General features: G+C 47.6%; 1 protein-coding gene across 1 annotated transcript in view; it reads right to left on the reverse strand.

Annotated features, from left to right (window-relative positions):
• The window catches only part of LOC144481984 (uncharacterized), a 102,410-nt gene that overhangs the window by 57,092 nt on the left and 24,613 nt on the right, over window positions 1–20,705 (reverse strand). Inside the window, exons 13-24 of the mRNA XM_078201212.1 lie at window positions 20,607–20,660; window positions 20,425–20,478; window positions 18,486–18,530; window positions 18,215–18,268; window positions 17,644–17,688; window positions 15,902–15,955; window positions 9,687–9,785; window positions 9,037–9,081; window positions 5,837–5,935; window positions 4,351–4,404; window positions 3,035–3,142; window positions 1,720–1,773 (exon numbers count right to left, since the gene is read on the reverse strand). Coding sequence (XP_078057338.1) covers window positions 1,720–1,773; window positions 3,035–3,142; window positions 4,351–4,404; window positions 5,837–5,935; window positions 9,037–9,081; window positions 9,687–9,785; window positions 15,902–15,955; window positions 17,644–17,688; window positions 18,215–18,268; window positions 18,486–18,530; window positions 20,425–20,478; window positions 20,607–20,660 — 765 coding nt within the window. The remainder of the gene's footprint in view (window positions 1–1,719; window positions 1,774–3,034; window positions 3,143–4,350; window positions 4,405–5,836; window positions 5,936–9,036; window positions 9,082–9,686; window positions 9,786–15,901; window positions 15,956–17,643; window positions 17,689–18,214; window positions 18,269–18,485; window positions 18,531–20,424; window positions 20,479–20,606; window positions 20,661–20,705) is intronic.

Below are 20,705 nucleotides of genomic sequence, written 5' to 3' on the forward strand. Positions count from 1 at the left end.
CTGTCAACCCCATCAATGCCTCTCATAATTTTATAGACTTCTAATAGGACTCCCCTCCGCCGCTCCAGAGAAAACAACCCTAGTTTGTCCAGCGTCTCCTTATAGCGCATACCCTCGAATCCAGGCAGCATCCTGGGTATACATGTGTAGAAGTCATTGAAGGTGGCAGGACAGGTTTGACAGCGGGTTTAACAAAGCACACAGTACCCTAGGCTTTATTGACAGGGGTAGACAGAGTACAAGAGCAAGGATGTTATGTTGAACTTGTATAAGACACTAGTTAGACTTCAGCACCAGTTCTGGGCACTGCACTTCAGGAAGGATGTGAAGACATTGAAGAGAGTGCAGAAAAGGTTCACGAGAATGGTTCCTGGGATAAGGAGCTTCAGTTAAGAAGAGAGATTGAAGAAGTGAGGATTCTGTTCCTGAGAGAAAAGACTGAGAGGAGGCTTGGATGCTCAAAATGAGGGGGCTGGACAGAGTAGAGAGGGAGAAACTGTTCCCACTCGTAAAAGGATCGAGAATGAGAGGGCACGGATTTAAAGCAATTACTAGAGGAAGCAATCGTGACGTGAGGAAAATATTTGATGCAGCAAGTGGCTAAGGTCTGGAATGCATTGTTGGAGAGTGTGGTGTTGGCAGGTTCAGCTGAAGCATTCATAGGGGAACCGGACAGTTCTTTGAAAAGGAAGAATGTGCCGGACTTACGGGGAGAAGGCAGGAGAATGGCATTAGGTGAATTGCCGCTTGGTGCAGGCACGGTGCGTGTCGTAACAAAAATAGAACGGCAAATTATCACCTAAATGGGAACCAGATTCAAAACACGTCCGGGTAGAGGGATCTGGGTGTCTGAGTTCATGAATCGCAGGTGCAGCACATAATAAAAATGGCAAATGGGATGTTGGCATTTTTGCAAAGGGACTGGAGTATAAGTAGAGAGGTGTTGCTGCAATTGTATAGGGTGTTGGTGAGGCCACATCTGGAGGATTGTGTCCAGTTTTGGTCCCCTTATTTGAGGAAGGACATGGTGGGATTGGAGGCCGTTCCGAGGAGGTTCACCAGATTGATTCCGGGGATGAAAGGGTTGACGTATGAGGAGAGATTAAACAGTTTGGGTTTGTACTCGCTGGAGTTTAGAAGGATGAGAGAGGATCTGATCGAGGGATATAAAATTTTAAAAGGGATTGATAAAGTAATCCCACATTAATTGTGGACCAAATGTTTCCCCTTGTGGGGCAGTCTCGAACAAGAGGCCACAGGTACAGGTTGAGAGGCGGCAGATTTAAAACTGAGAGGAGGAGGAACTACTTCTCGCAGAGGGTGGTGAATTTGTGGAACTCGCTGCCCCCATAGCGCGGTGGAGTCTTAATCATTAAATGGTTTCAAGAAGGAGATAGATATATTTCTAACAAAAAAGGGATAAGGGGATATGGGGAACAGGTGGGGAGGTGGATTTGAGACCAGGGAGAGATCAGCTATGATCTGATTGAGTGGTGAAGCAGGCTCAAAGGACTGAATTTGCCTCCTTCTGCTCCCAATTCCTATGTTCCAAACAATTCTCTGAAGATACTTTGACTTCAGAGAAGTAGCTAATCTTGGGGCCATGACCCATTGAATGTGAATTCTGAGCACTCATGAATTAACAAATCACCTCATTTTCCTCATTGGAAAGGAGATGTAACTCTGGTCTTGACAATGTCAATGAACTATGTTACCTACCTTAGGACCAGCAAGACCATCCTGACCTGGGAAACCACGGTTACCAGGAGCACCCTAGCAATGAAAACAAAATAATTAATGAGATTACAGAAGTCGCAATGAAATATGAATAAAAGCAAGTCCTCACAACTGAAATATAATACAAACATAGAAGGTGGGATGTGCATATCGAGGTTTCATTTCAGATTTTGCAACAATGCCTTATATTTCCTTGCAATGCGATTGCCTACGCATCCTGAAATATACCTGCCACTTTGTACTTCTTATAGGGTCAAAGCAAAGATACAGATCACTTAATAATGCTATGTTTACTAAGGGCGAGAGCTTCAAATTTTTAGGTGTCCAGATCACCAACAACCTGTCCTGGTCCCCCCATGCCGACACTATAGTTAAGAAAGCCCCACCAACGCCTCTACTTTCTCAGGAGGCTAAGGAAATTTGGCATGTCAACTACAACTCTCACCAACTTTTACAGATGCACCATAGAAAGCATTCTTTCTGGTTGTATCACAGTTTGGTATGGCTCCTGCTCTGCCCAAGACTGCAAGGAACTACAAAAGGGTCGTGAATGTAGCCCAATCCATCACTCAAACCAGCCTCCCATCCATTGACTCTATCTACACTTCCTGCTGCCTCGGCAAAGCAGTCAGCATAATTAAAGGACCCCACGCACCCCGGACATTCTCTCTTCTACGTTCATCCATCGGGAAAAAGATACAAAAGTCTGAGGTCACGTACCAACTGACTTAAGAACAGCTTCTTCCCTGCTGCCATCTTTTGAATGGGCCTACCTTATATTAAGTTGATCTTTCTCTACACCCTAGCTATGACTGTAACACTACATTCTGCACTCTCTCCTTTCCTTCTCTATGAACGGTATGCTTTGTCTGCATAGCGTGCAAGAAACCATACTTTTCACTGTATCCCAATACATGTGACAATAATAAATCAAATCAAATATTAAGTTGATCTTTCTCTACACCCTAGCTGTAACTGCAACATTATATTCTGCACTCTCTCCTTTCCTTCTCCCCTATGTACTCTATGAACTGTATGTTTTGTCTGTATAGCGCGCAAGAAACAATACTTTTCACTGTATCCCAATACATGTGACAATAGTTAATCAAATCAAAAGTCATCACTGAATGGTCAACACGGTATAAATATTGATTCTTTTATCTTTGATTTATAGTGGGTTGCTGAGTGTAAAACTGTCGGTTCAAATATCTTGATCCTGAGGACATTGTGCTGGAGCTTTGTCAGTCTGGGCAATGTGATTTGCTGACCAGCGGTGTGAGGAATGGACGGAACTCACTCTTTCACCAGGGGGACCGTTTGGACCAGCAGCACCGGGTTCACCACGAGGCCCTCTCTTGCCTTCTTCACCAGCCGGGCCGGGAGCACCTTGAGGACCAGCTGGACCCTATAGGAGACATCAAGAAGAGGATGAGTCTTTCCCAGTTATTCAGCGAGACTAATTCCAATCACACTTGTAAAATAATTAACACCAGTGCCAACTTCAAATATAATTTAAAAGGTTTAATGAATCATATTTCAAATACAAAAACAGAACACTTGAAGAATCAGAACAGGCCCAACAAGCCAGTCCATTCCCATCTCCTACTAACCTTCCCATCATCAGACCGGAAGATATAGGAGCACAATTAGGCCATTCAGCCCAATGAGTCTGCTCCGCCATGGCAGATAGGTTTCTCCACCCCATTCTCCAACCTTTTCCCCCTAATCTTTGATCCCTTTACCAATCAAGAACTTGTCTTAAATACACTCAATGGCCCGGCCTCCTCTGTGGCAATGAACTCCACAGCTTCCCCACCCTCTGGCTGAAGAAATTCATCCTCATCTCATAAATTCATTCGATGTAGGAGCAGCATTAGGCCATTCGGCCCATCGAGTGTGCTCTGCCATTCGATCATGGCTGATATGCTCCTCATCCCCATTTTCCTGCCTTCTCCCCATAACCCTTCAACCCATTCCCAATTAAAAATCTGTCCAATTCCTCCTTAAATTTACTCACTGTCCCAGCATCCACCGCACTTTGGGTAATGAATTCCACAGATTCACAACCCTTTGGGAGAAGTAGTTTCTCCTCAACACTGTTTTAAATTTGCTGCCCCTTATCCTAAGACTATGACCTCTTGTTCTCGGTTTTAAAGAGTCCCTTTACTCTGAGGCTGTGCCCTTGGATCCTAGCCTCTCCTACTACATCTTCTCCACATCCACTCTATCCAGGCCTTTCAGTATTCTGTCAGTTTTAATGAAATCCCACCCCCCTTCATCCTTCTAAACTCCATCGAGTAAAGATCAAGAGTCCTCCAAAGCTCCTCATACGTCAAGCCTTTCATTCCCGGGATAGTTCTCGTGCACCTCCTTTGGATCCTCTCCAAAGCCAGCACATCCTTCCTTAGATATCAATCCTTTCACTTTTTCTCCACATACACTTACCTCGTTAGTCATGCATCAATGTCCTCCCCGAATACTCCGACAATTTGATTATCCTTTGAATACCAAATTTCTCCATAATACTTCCTCACATTTCTTACAGTTTGAATCAAAAGGGTTACCCATACTTGGAACGCTTAGTTAGAAATGCACATCTTCCTTAATACTTACAAATTCTCCTTTCGGGCCTGCTTCTCCCTTGAATCCTGGGACTCCGGGGTCACCCTGTCGGACAAAACAAGGATCAGGATTAGATGTCAGGGATCGGGAAGCATGAAGGGATGTTCATAATCTGTGGGGCAGACTTGCTGCTCCATGTCATTCTGGGCCTGCTGTCGAGGCCTGTCCAACGAAAGATAGGATCCAGGGCTTTTGCCACTGACCCCAAGTTTAAAACTATAGCGCAACATTGGATGTGAGAAACTGTCCACTTAAATTGGAAATGTCCAAGTGCTATTTTACATTCAATCCTTCCAAATTTGGATTGCGTCCGATGACAATGTTTTGGGGTCTGATGGCACTGTGGGGAAAGACCAATACCATTGGTTGGCTGTAATTTAAGGGCATGAAGCAAAGGTAACGGACAGATTTATCACACATGTTAAATTGGTCCATGTTTCAGTCTTATTATCATGTCCAATAGGCCTACTGATAGCATCATAGAATCCCTACAGTGCAGGAGGAGGCCATTCTGCCCATCGAGCCTGCACCGACAACAGTCCCACCCAAGCTCTATCCCCATAGCCCCATATATTTACCCTGCCAATCCCCATGACCCTGAGGGGCAATTTAGCATGGCCAGTCCACCTAACCTACACATCTTTGGACACTAAGGGGCAATTTAACATAGCCAATCCACCTAACCTGCACATCTTTGGACACTAAGGGACAATTTAGCATGGCCAATCCACCTAACCTGCACATCTTTGGACAGTAAGGGACAATTTAGCATGGCCAATCCACCTAACCTGCACATCTTTGGACACTAAGGGACAATTTAGCATGGCCAATCATACCACCCTGCACATCTTTGGACACTAAAGGACAATTTAGCATGGCCAATCATACCAACCTGCACATCTTTGGACACTAAGGGACAATTTAGCATGGCCAGTCCACCTAACCTGCACATCTTTGGACACTAAGGGGCAATTTAACATGGCCAATCCACCTAACCTGCACATCTTTGGACACTAAGGGACAATTTAGCATGGCCAATCCACCTAACCTGCACATCTTTGGACACTAAGGGACAATTTAGCATGGCCAATCCACCTAACCTGCACATCTTTGGACACTAAGGGACAATTTAGCATAGCCAGTCCACCTAACCTACACATCTTCGGACTGTGGGAGGAAACCGGAGCACCCGGAGGAAACCCACACAGACAGAGGGAGAATGTGCAAATTCCACACTGACAGTGACCCAAGCCAGGAATTGAACCCAGGTCCCTGGCGCTGTGAGGCAGCAGTGCGAACCACTGTGCACCATAGCATTCCCATTGACATCACCCCACGATGGCGGGAAACCCATGGGTGCGCTGACGGCGGGACCGGAGAATGCCGCCAGCGTGAACGGCCGGGGAATTCCGGCCTTCATGTTTCATGTCCATTCAGAAAGGAATTGCGCTCTTAAAGGCTGAATATTGACACTTACCTGTTGACCTTTAGGACCGAGGGGGCCAGTCGCACCTTGTGGGCCTGGGGGACCGCGTGGCCCAGGGAAACCAGGAGCACCAGCAATGCCAGGAGCACCCTAGAAAAAGAAGATGACAAATTAGCATTGACCAATAGACTGGGAGCCAGTGAGAAGATACCAGGCTCTGACAACACTAACCTTTAGGTAAAATAGGTAATAAACGGCTTCATAGAATCTCTACAGTGCAGCAGGAGGCCATCCGGCTCATCGAGACTGCACCAGCTCTCCGAAAGAGGCCCAACACACCCCAATGCTGTTCCTTTGCTCTGAGATAGTGGGGCGAATTTTCCCGTTCCTCCCGCCCCACGGGAATCGGAGCGGGCGAGGGGCGGACAACGGAAAGGTCCGTTGAGGTCTTGGGCGGGATTGTCTGGGCTCGGGGCGAACGTGGCCGGAAAAATCCCACCCAAAGCAGATCACGTGGGATGGTATTGTCTAAAAATCTCACTGAAGAGCCAAGGCCCAGCATGTAGACCATTGGCAGAGAGTAAATGGAAAGGAAACTCAAGTCAAAGTTTGGGTTTGATAGTCCGTAGACTATAGAAGTATGGGAAGATTGGGCTTCACGGTGTCTTAAATTCTCTACCCCAGAGAACTGTAGCTTCTCAATTGTTGAGAATATCCAGCAGAGAGGTTGATAGGTTATCCAGTTCTAAGGAAATTAAGGGATGTGGGGATTGTATGGAATGGCGGAGTTGAGATAGAAAATCAGCCCTGATCATGTGCAGTAGCAGAGCAGACTCAAGTCGCTGACTCCTGCTCCAATTTCTTATGCTCTCCTGGTTATTCCTTGAAGGAAAATCGTCTGCATTCAGCAAAGTGGCCCCAAGTCCTTCTTTAAGGGGCAGGATTTTTCAGAGTTTCCATCCCAGCCGCTGTAAGTGTCGGTGGGGAAGGCATCCCTGCTAGTGCCGGCTGCTCCGCAGCTGCCCAATGGTTGGAGGGACGTTGGTTGGCTATGGGTGAGACTTTTGCCCCCATTCGGGGAGGAAGTCCCACCTCAGAAAGCTGCGGCAGCCATTGGAAGCCCCAGCAGCGCCAGGTTCAACAGTGGCCACTCCTGGAACTGCAGCCAGTCCCCAGAGAAGAGGAGCTGACACGGGGCAGATTGAAGGTGGGCTGGGATTCGCCCACCTCGCCCGCTGCCGGGATTCGCCGCTGCGGTGAATGGAGATTTGCCCAAGTGCCACATTCTCGCTGGCAGTGGCGACGGGCCCGTATGTTTAGTGTATCAGCCAGACCTGACTGACAGGCCCAGAGGGGGAAGCGAGGGATTAGGAATGAAGGAACATAGGGATTAGGAGCAGAAGTCAGCAAATTCAACCCTTCGAGCATGCCCCGCCATTCAATCCGATCATGGCCCATCTCTCCCTGGTCTCAAATCCACCTCCCCACCTGTTCCCCATATCCCCTTATCCCGTTTTTTAATTAGAAATATATCTATCTGCCTCTTGAAACCATTCAACAGTTCAGACTCCACCGCAATACAAAGAAACATAGAAACCCTACAGTACAGAAAGAGGCCATTCGGCCCATCGAGTCTGCACCGACCACAATCCCACCCAGGCCCTACCCCCATATCCCTACATATTTTACCCATTAATCCCTCTAATCTACGCATCCCAGGACACTAAGGGGCAAATTTAGCATGGCCAATCAACCTAACCCGCACATCTTTGGACTGTGGGAGGAAACCGGAGCACCCGGAGGAAACCCACGCAGACACGAGGAGAATGTGCAAACTCCACACAGACAGTGACCCAAGCCAGGAATCGAACCCAGGTCCCTGGAGCTGTGAAGCAGCAGTGCTAACCACTGTGCTACCGTGCCGCCCAATATGGGGCAGAGTTCCAGCGGGTTTGGGAGGGACCAGGGAGGAGTTAAAGGAGGGTATGACTTGGGTGGAGGGAGTGGGTGGGGGGAATGGGGAGTGCCTCTGATAGGCACAAAAAGCCTCCCCAAAAGGAGATACCCTGTACCACCTCCATGGCCCAATGCCAGCCTTCCCAGCGGAAGATGCCATGCTACCCGCTCCACTGAAGTCTCAGCGGAGATGGGATGAGGCACTCAATTGGCCACTAAGTGGCAACTGAAGGGCCTCAACAGGCTTAAGAGAAGGCTAGCCACCCAAACCCTCCCGTCCCGCTGTCAACAGGAGACAGGTCATGGGCATGCAGTAAGTGACAGGGAAGCCAGGCACTGCAGCTTACGAACCCTGCGTTCAGACTCACCAGTAGGGAACTGTAACAGTGTACCCTGACATTCCCTTTACACGGACAAGCATTTATCCTTGGCCATTTTTACTCTTGATAGCATACTGTCCAACTGCATTGGCCTCATGTTGTATCTAAGACCACACCAGGGGAGGGGGGCGTGGAATGTTCCCGTCCCGCCCACCATGGCAATCGGAGAGGACAAGGGGCGAATCCCACCCGTTGACCTCGGGTGGGATTTTCCGATTTTGGGGCGAGCGCGGCCGGGACATCCCGCCCTGGGCGTTACTGACCCCATTGTTTGAAGATAAAATATTTAGTTTGCCGGACAAACTATTGTCAATCGTAAGAGCATGCCCTTATTATCAGTTTATTTATTAGTGTCACAAGTGGGCTTACATTAACACTGCAATGATGTTACAGTGAAAATCCCCTAGTCGCCACACTCCTGTTCGGGTACACTGAGGGAGAATTTAACACAGTCAATGCACCAAACCAGCACATCTTTCAGACTGTGGGAGGAAACCGGAGCACCCGGAGGAAACCCACGCAGACACGGGGAGAACATGCAGACTCCGCGCAGGCAGTGACCCGAGGCCGGAATTGAACCCAGGTCCCTGGGGCAGTGAGTTCCAGCGGGTTTGGGAGGGACCACGGAGGGGTTAAAGGAGGGTATGACTCGGGTGGAGGGAGTGGGCGGGGGGGAGAGGGGGGAACTGCCCAATGCCAGCCAATCCCTGCTAAAGACACTGGGCTACCCGCTCCACTTTAGTCTCCCTCCACACCATTGAGTCACAGCTCCAGAACTCCCCAGGCTTTTTGAAAAATGCAGTCAGGATTAAACAGTTGCCAGATGATAAAATTCAAACTGATTTTGATGTTTAGGAATTTTGATCGATCATATACTCTTAATCGTCAGTTAGATCAGAAATGAGCGCCACTCACAGCGGAACCTTTAGCTCCTGGAATTCCATCAGTACCAGGGTTACCCTGTCAGGAGAGAGAGAGAGGACACAAATTATTGTAACGCAGCAACATCAAGATCGCAAAACCCAAAATGGGCTTACATTCGAAAATAAAAGCTTAAAATGATACAGGAGCCGGAATTTTACCGGCTCGGAGAACGGCACTCTCCGCCAGCCTCGAGCGGGATTGTACGAACCTCGGGCGGACATGCCGGTAAAATTCCACCTTATAAATGACATTGAAGATTCACGGTCTTGATTCCACCATTTATTATGCCTAGTTTCCAATATTTTGAGTCAGAACTCTACAAATTGAATTGGAAGTAAATTCTGAACGAATTCGCTGAGCAAGTTAAACTAATCATAGAGGTTCACAGCATGGAAACAGGCCCTTCGGCCCAACTTGTCCATGCCGCCCATTACAATTGGACCTTTGGGTTCGAGTCGGGAAATGTCTAACAACTTAGCGTGAGCTGCGATTATCTACCACAAATAGCCCGAGGACATTCAACAAAGAAAGAATGACCACTTGTTATTCGATCTGTGCTTGCGCAATGGCCGACAGCGCTCTTCCTGCAGACGGTGAGAAGTTCCAAAGCGCAAGACTGGACGATGGATTCAGGAACTTACCGGAGCTCCAGCAGGGCCTGGGGATCCAGGGCTTCCGGACTCTCCTCTTGATCCCTGAGCACCCTCGGGGCCACGAGCACCAGTTGGACCAGCTTCTCCCTGTGTGGAATGAAGAGGGAACAGATATCAGGACAACGTGCAGACCGGCATGCCACTCTCCACCACCATCCAAAGATACGTCAATGGATTCAAGCAAGAGATAGATAAATATTCGATCAAAAGAGGTTTATTTAGTATCATGAGCTTTCGGAGCACTGCTGCTTCATCAGGTGAGTGATGTTGTATCTTGAGTAGCAGCGCTCCGAAAGCTCGTGATACCAAATAAACCTGTTGGACTTTAACCTGGTGTTGTGAGACTTCTTACTGTGCACACCCCAGTCCAACACCGGCATTTCCACATAAAGGGACATTAGTGAAGCAGATGGGTTTTTCCGACAATGGTTTCATGGTCATCAGTAGATTCTGAATTCAAATTTCACCATCTGCCGTGGTGGGATTCGAACCCGGGTCCCCAGAACATTAGCTGAGTTTCTGGATTAATAGTCTAGCGATAATACTTCCAGATCATCGCCTCTCCACTGTTGGAAATAAAGCTTCCCTAATGCTTCTGAAAAAGGGAAAGTCTCGGGCTATGGGTAAGGTGCAAATGTCTGTACCCGACGAGTGACAATGCCACCTGTTAAGGTTCAATGATTCATAAGCAGAGTCATTGAAGTCGTATAAATTAAATCACATTCATTTACAGCACCCCTAAGAACTCCTCACCAGCTAAATCTTTCATTCCCCTAACCAATGTGCCAAACATACTGAGTGGCACAAGGTGCAGAATGCTACTGGAGATGGGTCGGATTAATCTCTCAATAAATAATCTCAGAGCACATTATGCCACTGAGAATCTTTACTGACATGATTAAGGGGCATGGCCAGTAGAATGGACAAATGTCATGTCCATCATCGTTATCTGTACCAATTCCACTGAGTATGGGTCATAAACGTATCGGTAAAGCTCTTTAGCTATATCATTTGGAATGACTTGTATCCGTGCACTAGTTGTGCCTCATAGTCTATGAAGGCCAACATATCATTTACTTTCTTCACTGCCTGCTGTACCTGCACGCATACTTTCCACAACTGATGCACGAGGACACCAAGGTCTCGCTGAGTATCTCCCTCTCTCAATTTACACCCATTCAAATAATAATCTGTCTTCCTATTATTACTACCAAAGTGGATAACCTCACATTTCTCCACATGATACTGCATCTGCCATGCAGATGCCCACACACTCAGCCTGTCCAAATCACGCTGAAGCATCTCCACATCCTCCTCACAGCTCACCCTCCCACCCAACTTTGTATCATCTGTAAATTTGGAGATAACACTATGGGTGAATTCTCTCACTGAGGGTGCAGAAGCATATATATATAAGTAAGGGTGCAAGTCCCAGAATTTAGTCACCTTTTAACCTAAGTGCACAATTCACAGAGTTTGTATAGTATTCCAATGAAATCAATACATAAGGAAATAATAGAATACGGGGAAATAGGGGATGTATTTAAGAATGACCTTAAGGAACAGGGAAGGACGATGAAGTCTAACAAATGTCCACTTTTTTCAGAAATCATTTTCACCGACCCTGTTTCGCTATTTAGAAACAGATTGGCTGGAATTTTACCGCCTATCATGCGGCATCTTGTCAAAAATCTTTTGGAAGACCACACAGACCACATTCCTTCATCAGCCCTCTCTGTTACCCCATCAGAAAACTCAGCCAAGTTGCTTAAACATGAACTTGTTTTGAACTAATCTGCAGTGGCATTCCTCAATTAATCCACACTCTTGCAAGTGACTGCTTGAAAAGGTTCCCCATCACTGAGATTAAACTGACCGGCCTGTGATTGCTGGGCATGTCCCTGCACCCAATGGGTGTAACAATTGCAATCCTCCAGTCCTCTGGCACCAACACTACATCCAAGGCTGATGGGGAGACTAAGGCCTGCATCTCTGCAATACAACTTCCCCAAATATCCTCGGATCATGGAAGCACAGAATCTTTGCAGTGCACAATGAGGCCATTTGGCCCATCAAGTCTGCAATGACCACAATCCCACCCAAGCCCTATCCCTTAACCCCAAGTATTTACCCTGCTAGTCCCCCTGACACTAAGGGGCAATTTAGCACGGTCAATCAACCTAACCTACACATCTTTGGACACTAAGGGGCAATTTAGCATGGCCAATCCACCTAACCTACACATCTTTGGACACTAAGGGACAATTTAGCATGGCCAATCCACCTAACCTGCACATCTTTGGACACTAAGGGACAATTTAGCATGGCCAATCCACCTAACCTGCACATCTTTGGACACTAAGGGACAATTTAGCATGGTCAATCAACCTAACCTACACATCTTTGGACACTAAGGGGCAATTTAGCATGGCCAATCCACCTAACCTGCACATCTTTGGACACTAAGGGACAATTTAGCATGGCCAATCCACCTAACCTGCACATCTTTGGACACTAAGGGGCAATTTAGCAAGGCTAATCCACCTAACCTGCACATCTTTGGACAGTAAGGGGCAATTTAAAATGGTTAAGAAGGCGGATCACCCACCACCTTCTCAAGGGACAATTAGGGATGGGCAATAAATGCTGGCCTAGCTAGCGACGCCCACATCCATTGAATGAATAACAAAATGAAATGAAGGTCAAATAAGTGTGTGATCAAGTGGTGAGAATCGCACCAAATGTACTCCAGATGGCACCTTCGAATCATAGAATCCCTACAGTGCAGAAGGAGGCCATTCAGTCCATCTAAGCTGCACTGACCACAATCCCACCCAGGCCCCTATCCCTGTAACTCCACGTATTTAATCATAGAATCCTACAATGCAGAAGGGGACCATTCGGCCCATCGAGTCTACACCGACCACAATCCCACGCAGGCCCTATCCTCGTAACCCCATGTATTTACCCTAGCTAGTCCCCTAGACACTAGGCTCAATTTAGCATGGCCAATCCACCTAACCTGCCCACCTTTGGAGTGTGGAAGGAAACTGGAGGAAACCCCACGCAGACACGGGGAGACAGTGAACCGAGCCGGGAATCGAACCCGGGTCCCTGGCACTGTGAGGCAGCAGTGCTAACCACTGTGCCACCCTGTCGCCCTTACACAGCAGCGAGATGCATCTGTCAAACTTGAGTTTGGAAGAACACAAACACTTGCATCAAGTCTGAAGCGAGCAGCAGTTCAAGACAGTTCCAGAAGCCTTAGTTATAGTTAAACAGGAACATTGGGCCAAATCTGCTGGAGTAACATGAGGGCACTGAATTGAAGTGAAGAATAATGTTCAGATTGAACCTGGTTTATTGGGAAAACGCTCTTCCCTATTGCATTTCTGGATCATTTACTGTGGTTTCATCTGAGAGCCTACTTTGCATCTTAATTTGGAATTTTAGTGAAGGGTCACAGTGGAATGTGTCGGCAGTATGGAATACTCGGTTAACTGTGGGCCATCAGTGAAAGGTGAATTAGACTTTTCCCAAATTTTATACCAACCAGTATCAGAGAAAGCTATTTGGGTTACGGCAATGAATCATAGAATCATACAGCGCAGAAGAGGCCCTTCGGTCCATCGAGTCTGTACTGACACGTTAGAAACACCTGAATTCCCACCTAATCCCACCTGCCAGCACTTGGCCCATAGCCCTGAATGTTATGATGCGCCAAGTGCTCATCCAGGTACTTTTTAAAGGATGTGAGGCCTCCACCACCCTCCCAGGCAGCGCATTCCACACCCTCACCACCCTCTGGGTAAAAAGGTTTTTCCTCACATCCCCCCTAAACCTTGAATCTATGTCCCCTCGTGACTGTCCCTTCAACTAAGGGGAACAGCTGCTCCTTATCCACTCTGTCCATGTCCCTCATAATCTTGTACACCTCGATCAGGTCGCCCCTCAGTCTTCTCTGCTCCAATGAAAACAACCCAAGCCTATCCAACCTCTCTTTATAACTTAAATGCTCCGTCCCAGGCACCATCCTGGTGAATCTCCTCTGCACCCCCTCCAGTGCAATCACATCCTTCCTATAATGTGGCGACCAGAACTGCACACAGTGCTCCAGCTGTGGCCTAATAATGGGCAAGTAACTCCGAGGTCATAGGTCACTTCAGCAAATGGTGAAATTAAAAGCATCCTGGGTCATCTGTGGCAGCAGAAGAATTAAGCACAAAAACTTGCGCTAAATTCGAGAGGGATTTTTGTCATAAAAATCCAACTGGCTCACTAATCTCCTTCAGGGGAAGGGAGGCTGCCACTCCTACCAAGTCTGTTCTACTCGTGACTCCAGTTCCCCGCTGCGACTGACTCTTATATTGTCTTCAGGACAAATAGGGGTATGCAATAAATGCACTGTAAGTTTCCCAAGACAAATGTGCTGCGTTCACATATCACGCCATCAGAAGTGCTTTGAATAGTGAATCGCTTCTGAAGCGTACAGCCATGGTGCGTGAATCATTTTCCGACAAAAACAGCAATGAGATGACGAACAGTGGCCGGAACTTTCCGGCCATTCCCACCGGCGGATGTTCCGGTTCCGCCGATGGCGGGAACCTCCGCCGCGGGTTTCCTGGCTGCAGGAGGGTGCGTGAAACAGGAAACCCCACTGACAGCGGGCGGGACCGGAAGATCCCACCATTGGGCGAACGGCGGAGACGCAGTGAGACGCACAGCTGGAGGTGCGGAAAATCCCACCCAGTGAATTAATTGTTAAAAGGTCAAGTCGATATTAGTCCCAGGTGACTGCTTTCCGCTTTGAGGGGGGAGAGTTGACTGGTGGCGATTTAACCTGAGGGTCGCCACACCTCAGGCGAGGGGCAAGGCTGAGAAGGCAGGCAGGGCTTTCATGAATAACCTCAGCCAGAACTAGGGGGTCATAGTTTGAGGATAAGGGGTAAACCTTTTAGAACTGAGGTGAGGAGAAATTTCTTCACCCAGGGGGTGGTGAATGTGTGGAATTCACTCCCACAGAAAGTAGTTGAGGCCAAAACGTTGTGTGATTTCAAGAAGAAATTAGATATCGCTCTTGGGGCTAAAGGGATTGAAGGATTATGGGGGGAAGGGGGGGATCAGGATATTGAATTTGATGATCAGCCATGATGAAAATGAATGGTGGAGCAGGCTCGAAGGGCCGAATGGCCTCCTCCTGCTTCTAGTTTCTATGTTTCTGATATCACCTTGTGGTATCATGATTTTTTGATATATCACTCCCGTGAAAAACATTCGGTCGCACGGCGCTATAAAAATATATAAGTTGTTGTGAGGAGATAGTTTCGTGCAGAACACACATTTCTATCGAGTTCAAATGATATTTTAAAACGTGTCTCTTTTAATTTAAAAAAAGGCAAGGGAAGGGTAAGGAAAATCCAAATCATGTGGCGGGGGGAGGGGAGGGGTGCCTTCCACGCACTGTCTGGGCCAGGTTAAAGGATAACAGGTGAGCTGTCTGACGGGAGACTTAACCATCTTTGTTTTTCCGAATTGACTGGCCATTCTTTCAGAATGATAACATCCTGAAAGTCTTTTAGAGTATGTACTTCAAGAGACATCGGGGTGACCAGGTCCTGTCACGCATCCCACGTGCAGGTGGATGTCAATAAATCACGTTGGTTGGTCTGCATCTCCAGCTGTGAGTGGAATTTTACCATCCCATCCGCCATGGGCATCGTAGCGGGCAGGATTTGGACCATGCAAAGGACTTTGGGTGGGATTTTCCGACCTTGGGGCGAATGCGGCTGGTAAATCCCGCTTGTGTCCCATTTACGCGACTGGTGAAAGAATCTTGCCTGTGGCCTCAGATTCCACCCCCCGCTCCGTGTTTAGCTCTTTGGTGACCTCCGAACTCAAAGGCTTATCTTATTTAATCAGCCTGTGGTTCCCGAAAGCTGGAATTCCTGCTCGTTATCCTGACAAGTTTCTTTCTCGCTCTCGATATATTTCTTTCTGTCTTTCACTCCTCTGGACTGCAAGGGGAAGGGCGGCCAAGGAGGAAGAAAGGGGCCTCTACATCTCTTCATATTCAGAGCAGTTCCCCCCCCCCCCACCACCGCCTCCCCGCCCCGAGAATGGAATGTCATGAGCACCGCTGCTCATTCAGGCTGTCAACAGCACACGACAAGTTCAGTCATCAACTCCCACTGGCCTCCACTCACCTTAGAACCTGGAGCACCTGGGAAACCGGGAGCACCAGCTGGACCGACCGGACCCTGAGGGGGAAAGGAAATATGGCAAACATTTAATCAACGCACAGGGAGACAAAACCGACATCTGAAAAGAATTAGCCAGCGTTAAGATACAATACAAAAAATTTCTTTTTTATCTTTCACAACCCAAAAGGGTGCCAGTGGATTGTTGTGTTCCAACCTTCAAGAAAAAAACTAACTTGGAATCATAGAATTCCTTCAATGCAGAAGGAGGCCATTTGGCCCATCGAGTCTGTACTGAATACAATCCCACTCAGGCCCTATGCCCGTAACCCCCCAAGCATTTCCCTGCTAATCCCCCGGCACTAGGGTCAATTTGGCATGGCCAATCCACCTAACCCGCACATCCTTGGACACTAAGGGGCAATTTATCATGGCCAATCCACCTAACCTGCACATCTTTGGACACTAAGGGACAATTTAGCATGGCCAATCCACCTAACCTGCACAACTTTGGACACTAAGGGCCAATTTACCACGGCCAATCCACCTAACCTACACAACTTTGGACACTAAGGGGCAATTTAGCATGGCCAATCCACCTAACCTACACATCTTTGGACACTAAGGGACAATTTATCATGGCCAATCCACCTAACCTGCACAACTTTGGACACTAAGGGACAATTTATCATGGCCAATCCACCTAACCTGCACAACTTTGGACACTAAGGGACAATTTATCATGGCCAATCCACCTAACCTGCACATCTTTGGACACTAAGGGGCAATTTAGCATGGCCAATCCACCTAACCTGCACATCTTTGGACACTAAGGGGCAATTTAGCATGGCCAATCCACCTAACCTACACATCTTTGGACACTAAGGGGCAATTTAGCATGGCCAATCCACCTAACCTACACACCTTTCGGACAGTGGGAGGAAACCGGAGCACCCGGAGGAAACCCACGCAGACACGGGGAGAAAGAGCAAAACTCCACACAGACAGTGACCTGAGGCCGGAATTGAACCTGGGTCCCTGGCACTGTGAGGCAGCAGTGCTAACCGCCGTGCCACCTAAAACTTAAAAATCTTTCTTTGAATCCATGAGGTTTGAAGGACAATACCTTATTATCTGGGCTGGGTTTAATTGCAACTATATTGCAATGGATAATGAGCCAAATGTTTGGAATTGTTTTACATTTTACCTTTGAAAAACCAACAAAGGTGACAAAAATGAAAGTGGGCAGTGAGTACAAATCCTGTTTTTTTTATATGTGATTACACATTTTTGACAGAGCTTCTACACCTGGATATCATAGAATCATAGAATCCTACAGTGCAGAAAGAGGCCATTTGGCCCATCAAGTCTGCACCGACCACAATCCCACCCAGGCCCTACCCCCATATCCCTACATATTTACCCACTAATCCCTCTAACCTACGCATCTCAGGACACTAAGGGCAATTTTAACATAGCCAATCAACCTAACCCGCACATCTTTGGAGTGTGGGAGGAAACCGGAGCACCCGGAGGAAACCCACGCAGACACGAGGAGAATGTGCAATCTCCACACAGACAGTGACCCAAGCCGGGAATTGAACCCAGGTCCCTGGAGCTGTGAAGCAGCAGTGCTAACCACTGTGCTACCGTGCCGCCCATAAACACTGTGCCACCGTGCCGCCCATAACCACCGTGCCACCGTGCCGATATACGGTTTAAATGTTGACGTAACCCGGGGTACTTACAGGAGGACCAGCTGGACCAGGTAGACCATCATTTCCACGGGCTCCCTGTAAAACAAAGACACAGGATCAGCACTCAAGCAAAATTGCGTCGTCTTAAATACATTATTACCCGTAAAGTGCGCAGGATTTGACTGTGTGAGTGTTACTATAGATGCAGCAGTAATCGGCGCTTCGAGAGGGAGATATTCCGATTCTTTCCAATGGCCAGAATTCTCCGGACGCTCACGCCTCCTCCAGTGAGGATGAAGAATTTGGCTTTCGTTGCAGCGGGAAGGGAAAATCCCAGCTGCGGGCGAGGTCGGAGAATCCTGGCCATTCCAGAATTTTACATTCTGGCTCTCCCAATGAGCATTCGCATTTGACTTCCCTTTTCCCATTCCTTCCTTCTCTCCGCCCCTGCCTTTACCCGACCAATTTACAAAGCAAACTTTTTTCGCTGATTGAAAGCTGCGATCCCGCGCAAAATGGACGTGCACGCGTCAGGCGATACGCGCTGTGAGTGCGCTCGTGAGTTCGATATCGGTGATTGCCGTTCGGATTAATACAGTCTGAAGATTGGCGTCCTACTTACAGCTGAACCAGGAGGTCCGGGGCGTCCCCTCTCACCAGGCAGACCACGTGGACCCTGCAAAGCAAAGAGAGAAAGCCCTCTGAGTCTTGCAACTTAAAATTTTGTGCCGGCCATCACATTGCCACTGGCAAACTGTTACTTTCGTCGATTGTGAAATATTACAGCAGAGCGAAGAATCGACACAATTAAATTGCAAAAAAAAGTTTCATCCCTTGCGGTTTTCTGAAAAATAGGACAATTCTTGGCAGTTGAGTGGGTAATTCAGACTCACCAGTGGACCAGGAGCACCATTCTCTCCAGCTGCACCTGCTTCACCCTGTTTGGAAATAAAAGCAAAGAGGCTACCATTTAGAAAATGGTCACTGGACAAAGTGCGGCTAAAGAACAGAAAATCCCCAAACATTCGTGAATGGCTATCCCTCCCTCACAGAGCGGCTGTTCAATCTTAAATTGTCAGCTACTTTGCTTTTAGGTTTTTTTAAATGTCACAAGTAGGCTTACATTAACACTGCGATGAAGTCACTGTGAAAATCCCCTAGTCGCCACACTCCTGTTCGGGTACACTGAGGGAGAATTTAACACAGCCCAATGCACCCTAACCAGCACGTCTTTCGGACTGTTTGAGGAAACCGGAGCACCGGGAGAATGTGCAGACTCCACACAGACAGTGACCCAAGCCGGGAATCGAACCCGCGTCCCTGGTGCTGAGAGGCAGCAGTGCTAACCACTGTGCCACCGGTGATCTCTGACTCCATCCCAACTATCATTTCAATGACAAACCACTCCCTTCCCACTCCTGAAACAATGACTGAAGGTAGGGCTGCTCATCCCGCCTTTCCCACTCTCCCATTTTGTTATGCAACCCCTCCCCTATGGCTGCCAGGGATATGCCACCATCACCACCGCCACCCCTGATATCTGTCTCAAAAACCCTTCAAAACCTCAACAAGTTTTTTTATAGTTTATTTCAAATATTACTGGCATGGCGATTTCAGGCATCTCTCTGGTCAAAGTCTTCATTCTGATCTGTGAAAACTTTGAGGTGGCCTGGTCACTTTTAATTTTCCATTTCCCCCTGGACACCTGGCAAACCCCAGCAGCACTCCATTCTGCAGAAGAGATTCCCCTTTCTCTCTGTCAGAAGCTGCAGGTGTGGGAAGACCCCTTTCAAGTCCTCTGACTGATAGGAGAAGTCACTTTCACTGGTGGTGGGGATGGTGGGAGGGGGCTTCCCTTTTCCACAGCTGCTCACTCAGCCCATTTATTCCTAGTCTCTGAGCCTTCCTAGAAAGCACAAGTGCTTGGAAATCCTTTGAATAATTAGTTTCAGGGACAGGAAATTCCTTAGCCCAGTGCACTTAATTAATATATGAAAGAGGGAATTCATTTACCTTTTTGCAAATTCCAAAATATGCTGATTTTAAACAATGATCTTTTAACTTTGTTTGTTTTATTAGTGTCACAAGTAGGCTTACATTAACACTGCAATGAAGTTACTGTGAAAGTCCCCTCGACGCCACATTCCTGTTCGGGTACACTGAGGGAGAATTTAGCATGGCCAATGCACCGAACTAGCACATCTTTCAGACTGTGGGAGGAAACCAGAGCACCCGGAGGAAACCCACGCAGACACGGGGAGAATGTGCAGACTTCACGCAGATGCAAGCCAGGAATCGAACCTGGCTCCCTAGCGCTGTGAGGCAGCAGTGCTAACCACTATGCCACCGTGTCGCAGATTCTCAAAGGAAAGTTCAGGTCACAGTATAGGCTGGTATTAACTTCAGCCAGGACCTTGAATATGGGTTAGATCAAATCAGACTAACATGTTTCAACGGAAGCGCATTTTAACACAGGCCTATCCAAGACCAAGACACTGCATCACAGGCTTGATCCTGATTGGGATATTTAGCATATTTTTAAACACATAAGTGTACAAAATGTCTATATACAGGCCTGGCCCAGACTCAAAGTATTTCTATCCAGTCTGTGTTCCAACACAATACACTTCTGCACAGGCCTACCCTAGAATGAACTCAATCCTATCCTGACTTGGTATCCCTCTGTATAGCTTCATCCCAAACTGGTACATTTCTCTGCACAGGCCTATCTGAGATTGGAACATTTCTGTTCAGAGAGGAGTTCCAGAAGATAGGAACTTCAAACATTCTGAGTTTGATCGCAAGTTAAACTTGAATGAGTATTTTCTGTACCTTTACGCCTACAGCACCAGCTTCACCTTTGGCACCATCAAGACCTGGGTAACCCTGTGGAGTAAAAACAGAACACAAGGTTAGAATCACCTATTGAATCCAATGGCTTTGAAGTCTAATTTTTGCCGTGTATGCATTTATGAACGAAAGGTTCACATGTCACATTTGACTGAGGTACTGACCCTGTGACCTTTGACACCTGGAAGTCCTGGAGTTCCTGGGAAACCACGAGCACCCTGGGAAAATAAAGGAGATAAGGAGACTGAGATACAGGTTCAGTG

Source organism: Mustelus asterias, chromosome X (assembly GCF_964213995.1).
Source record: "Mustelus asterias chromosome X, sMusAst1.hap1.1, whole genome shotgun sequence".
Taxonomy (NCBI): domain Eukaryota; kingdom Metazoa; phylum Chordata; class Chondrichthyes; order Carcharhiniformes; family Triakidae; genus Mustelus; species Mustelus asterias.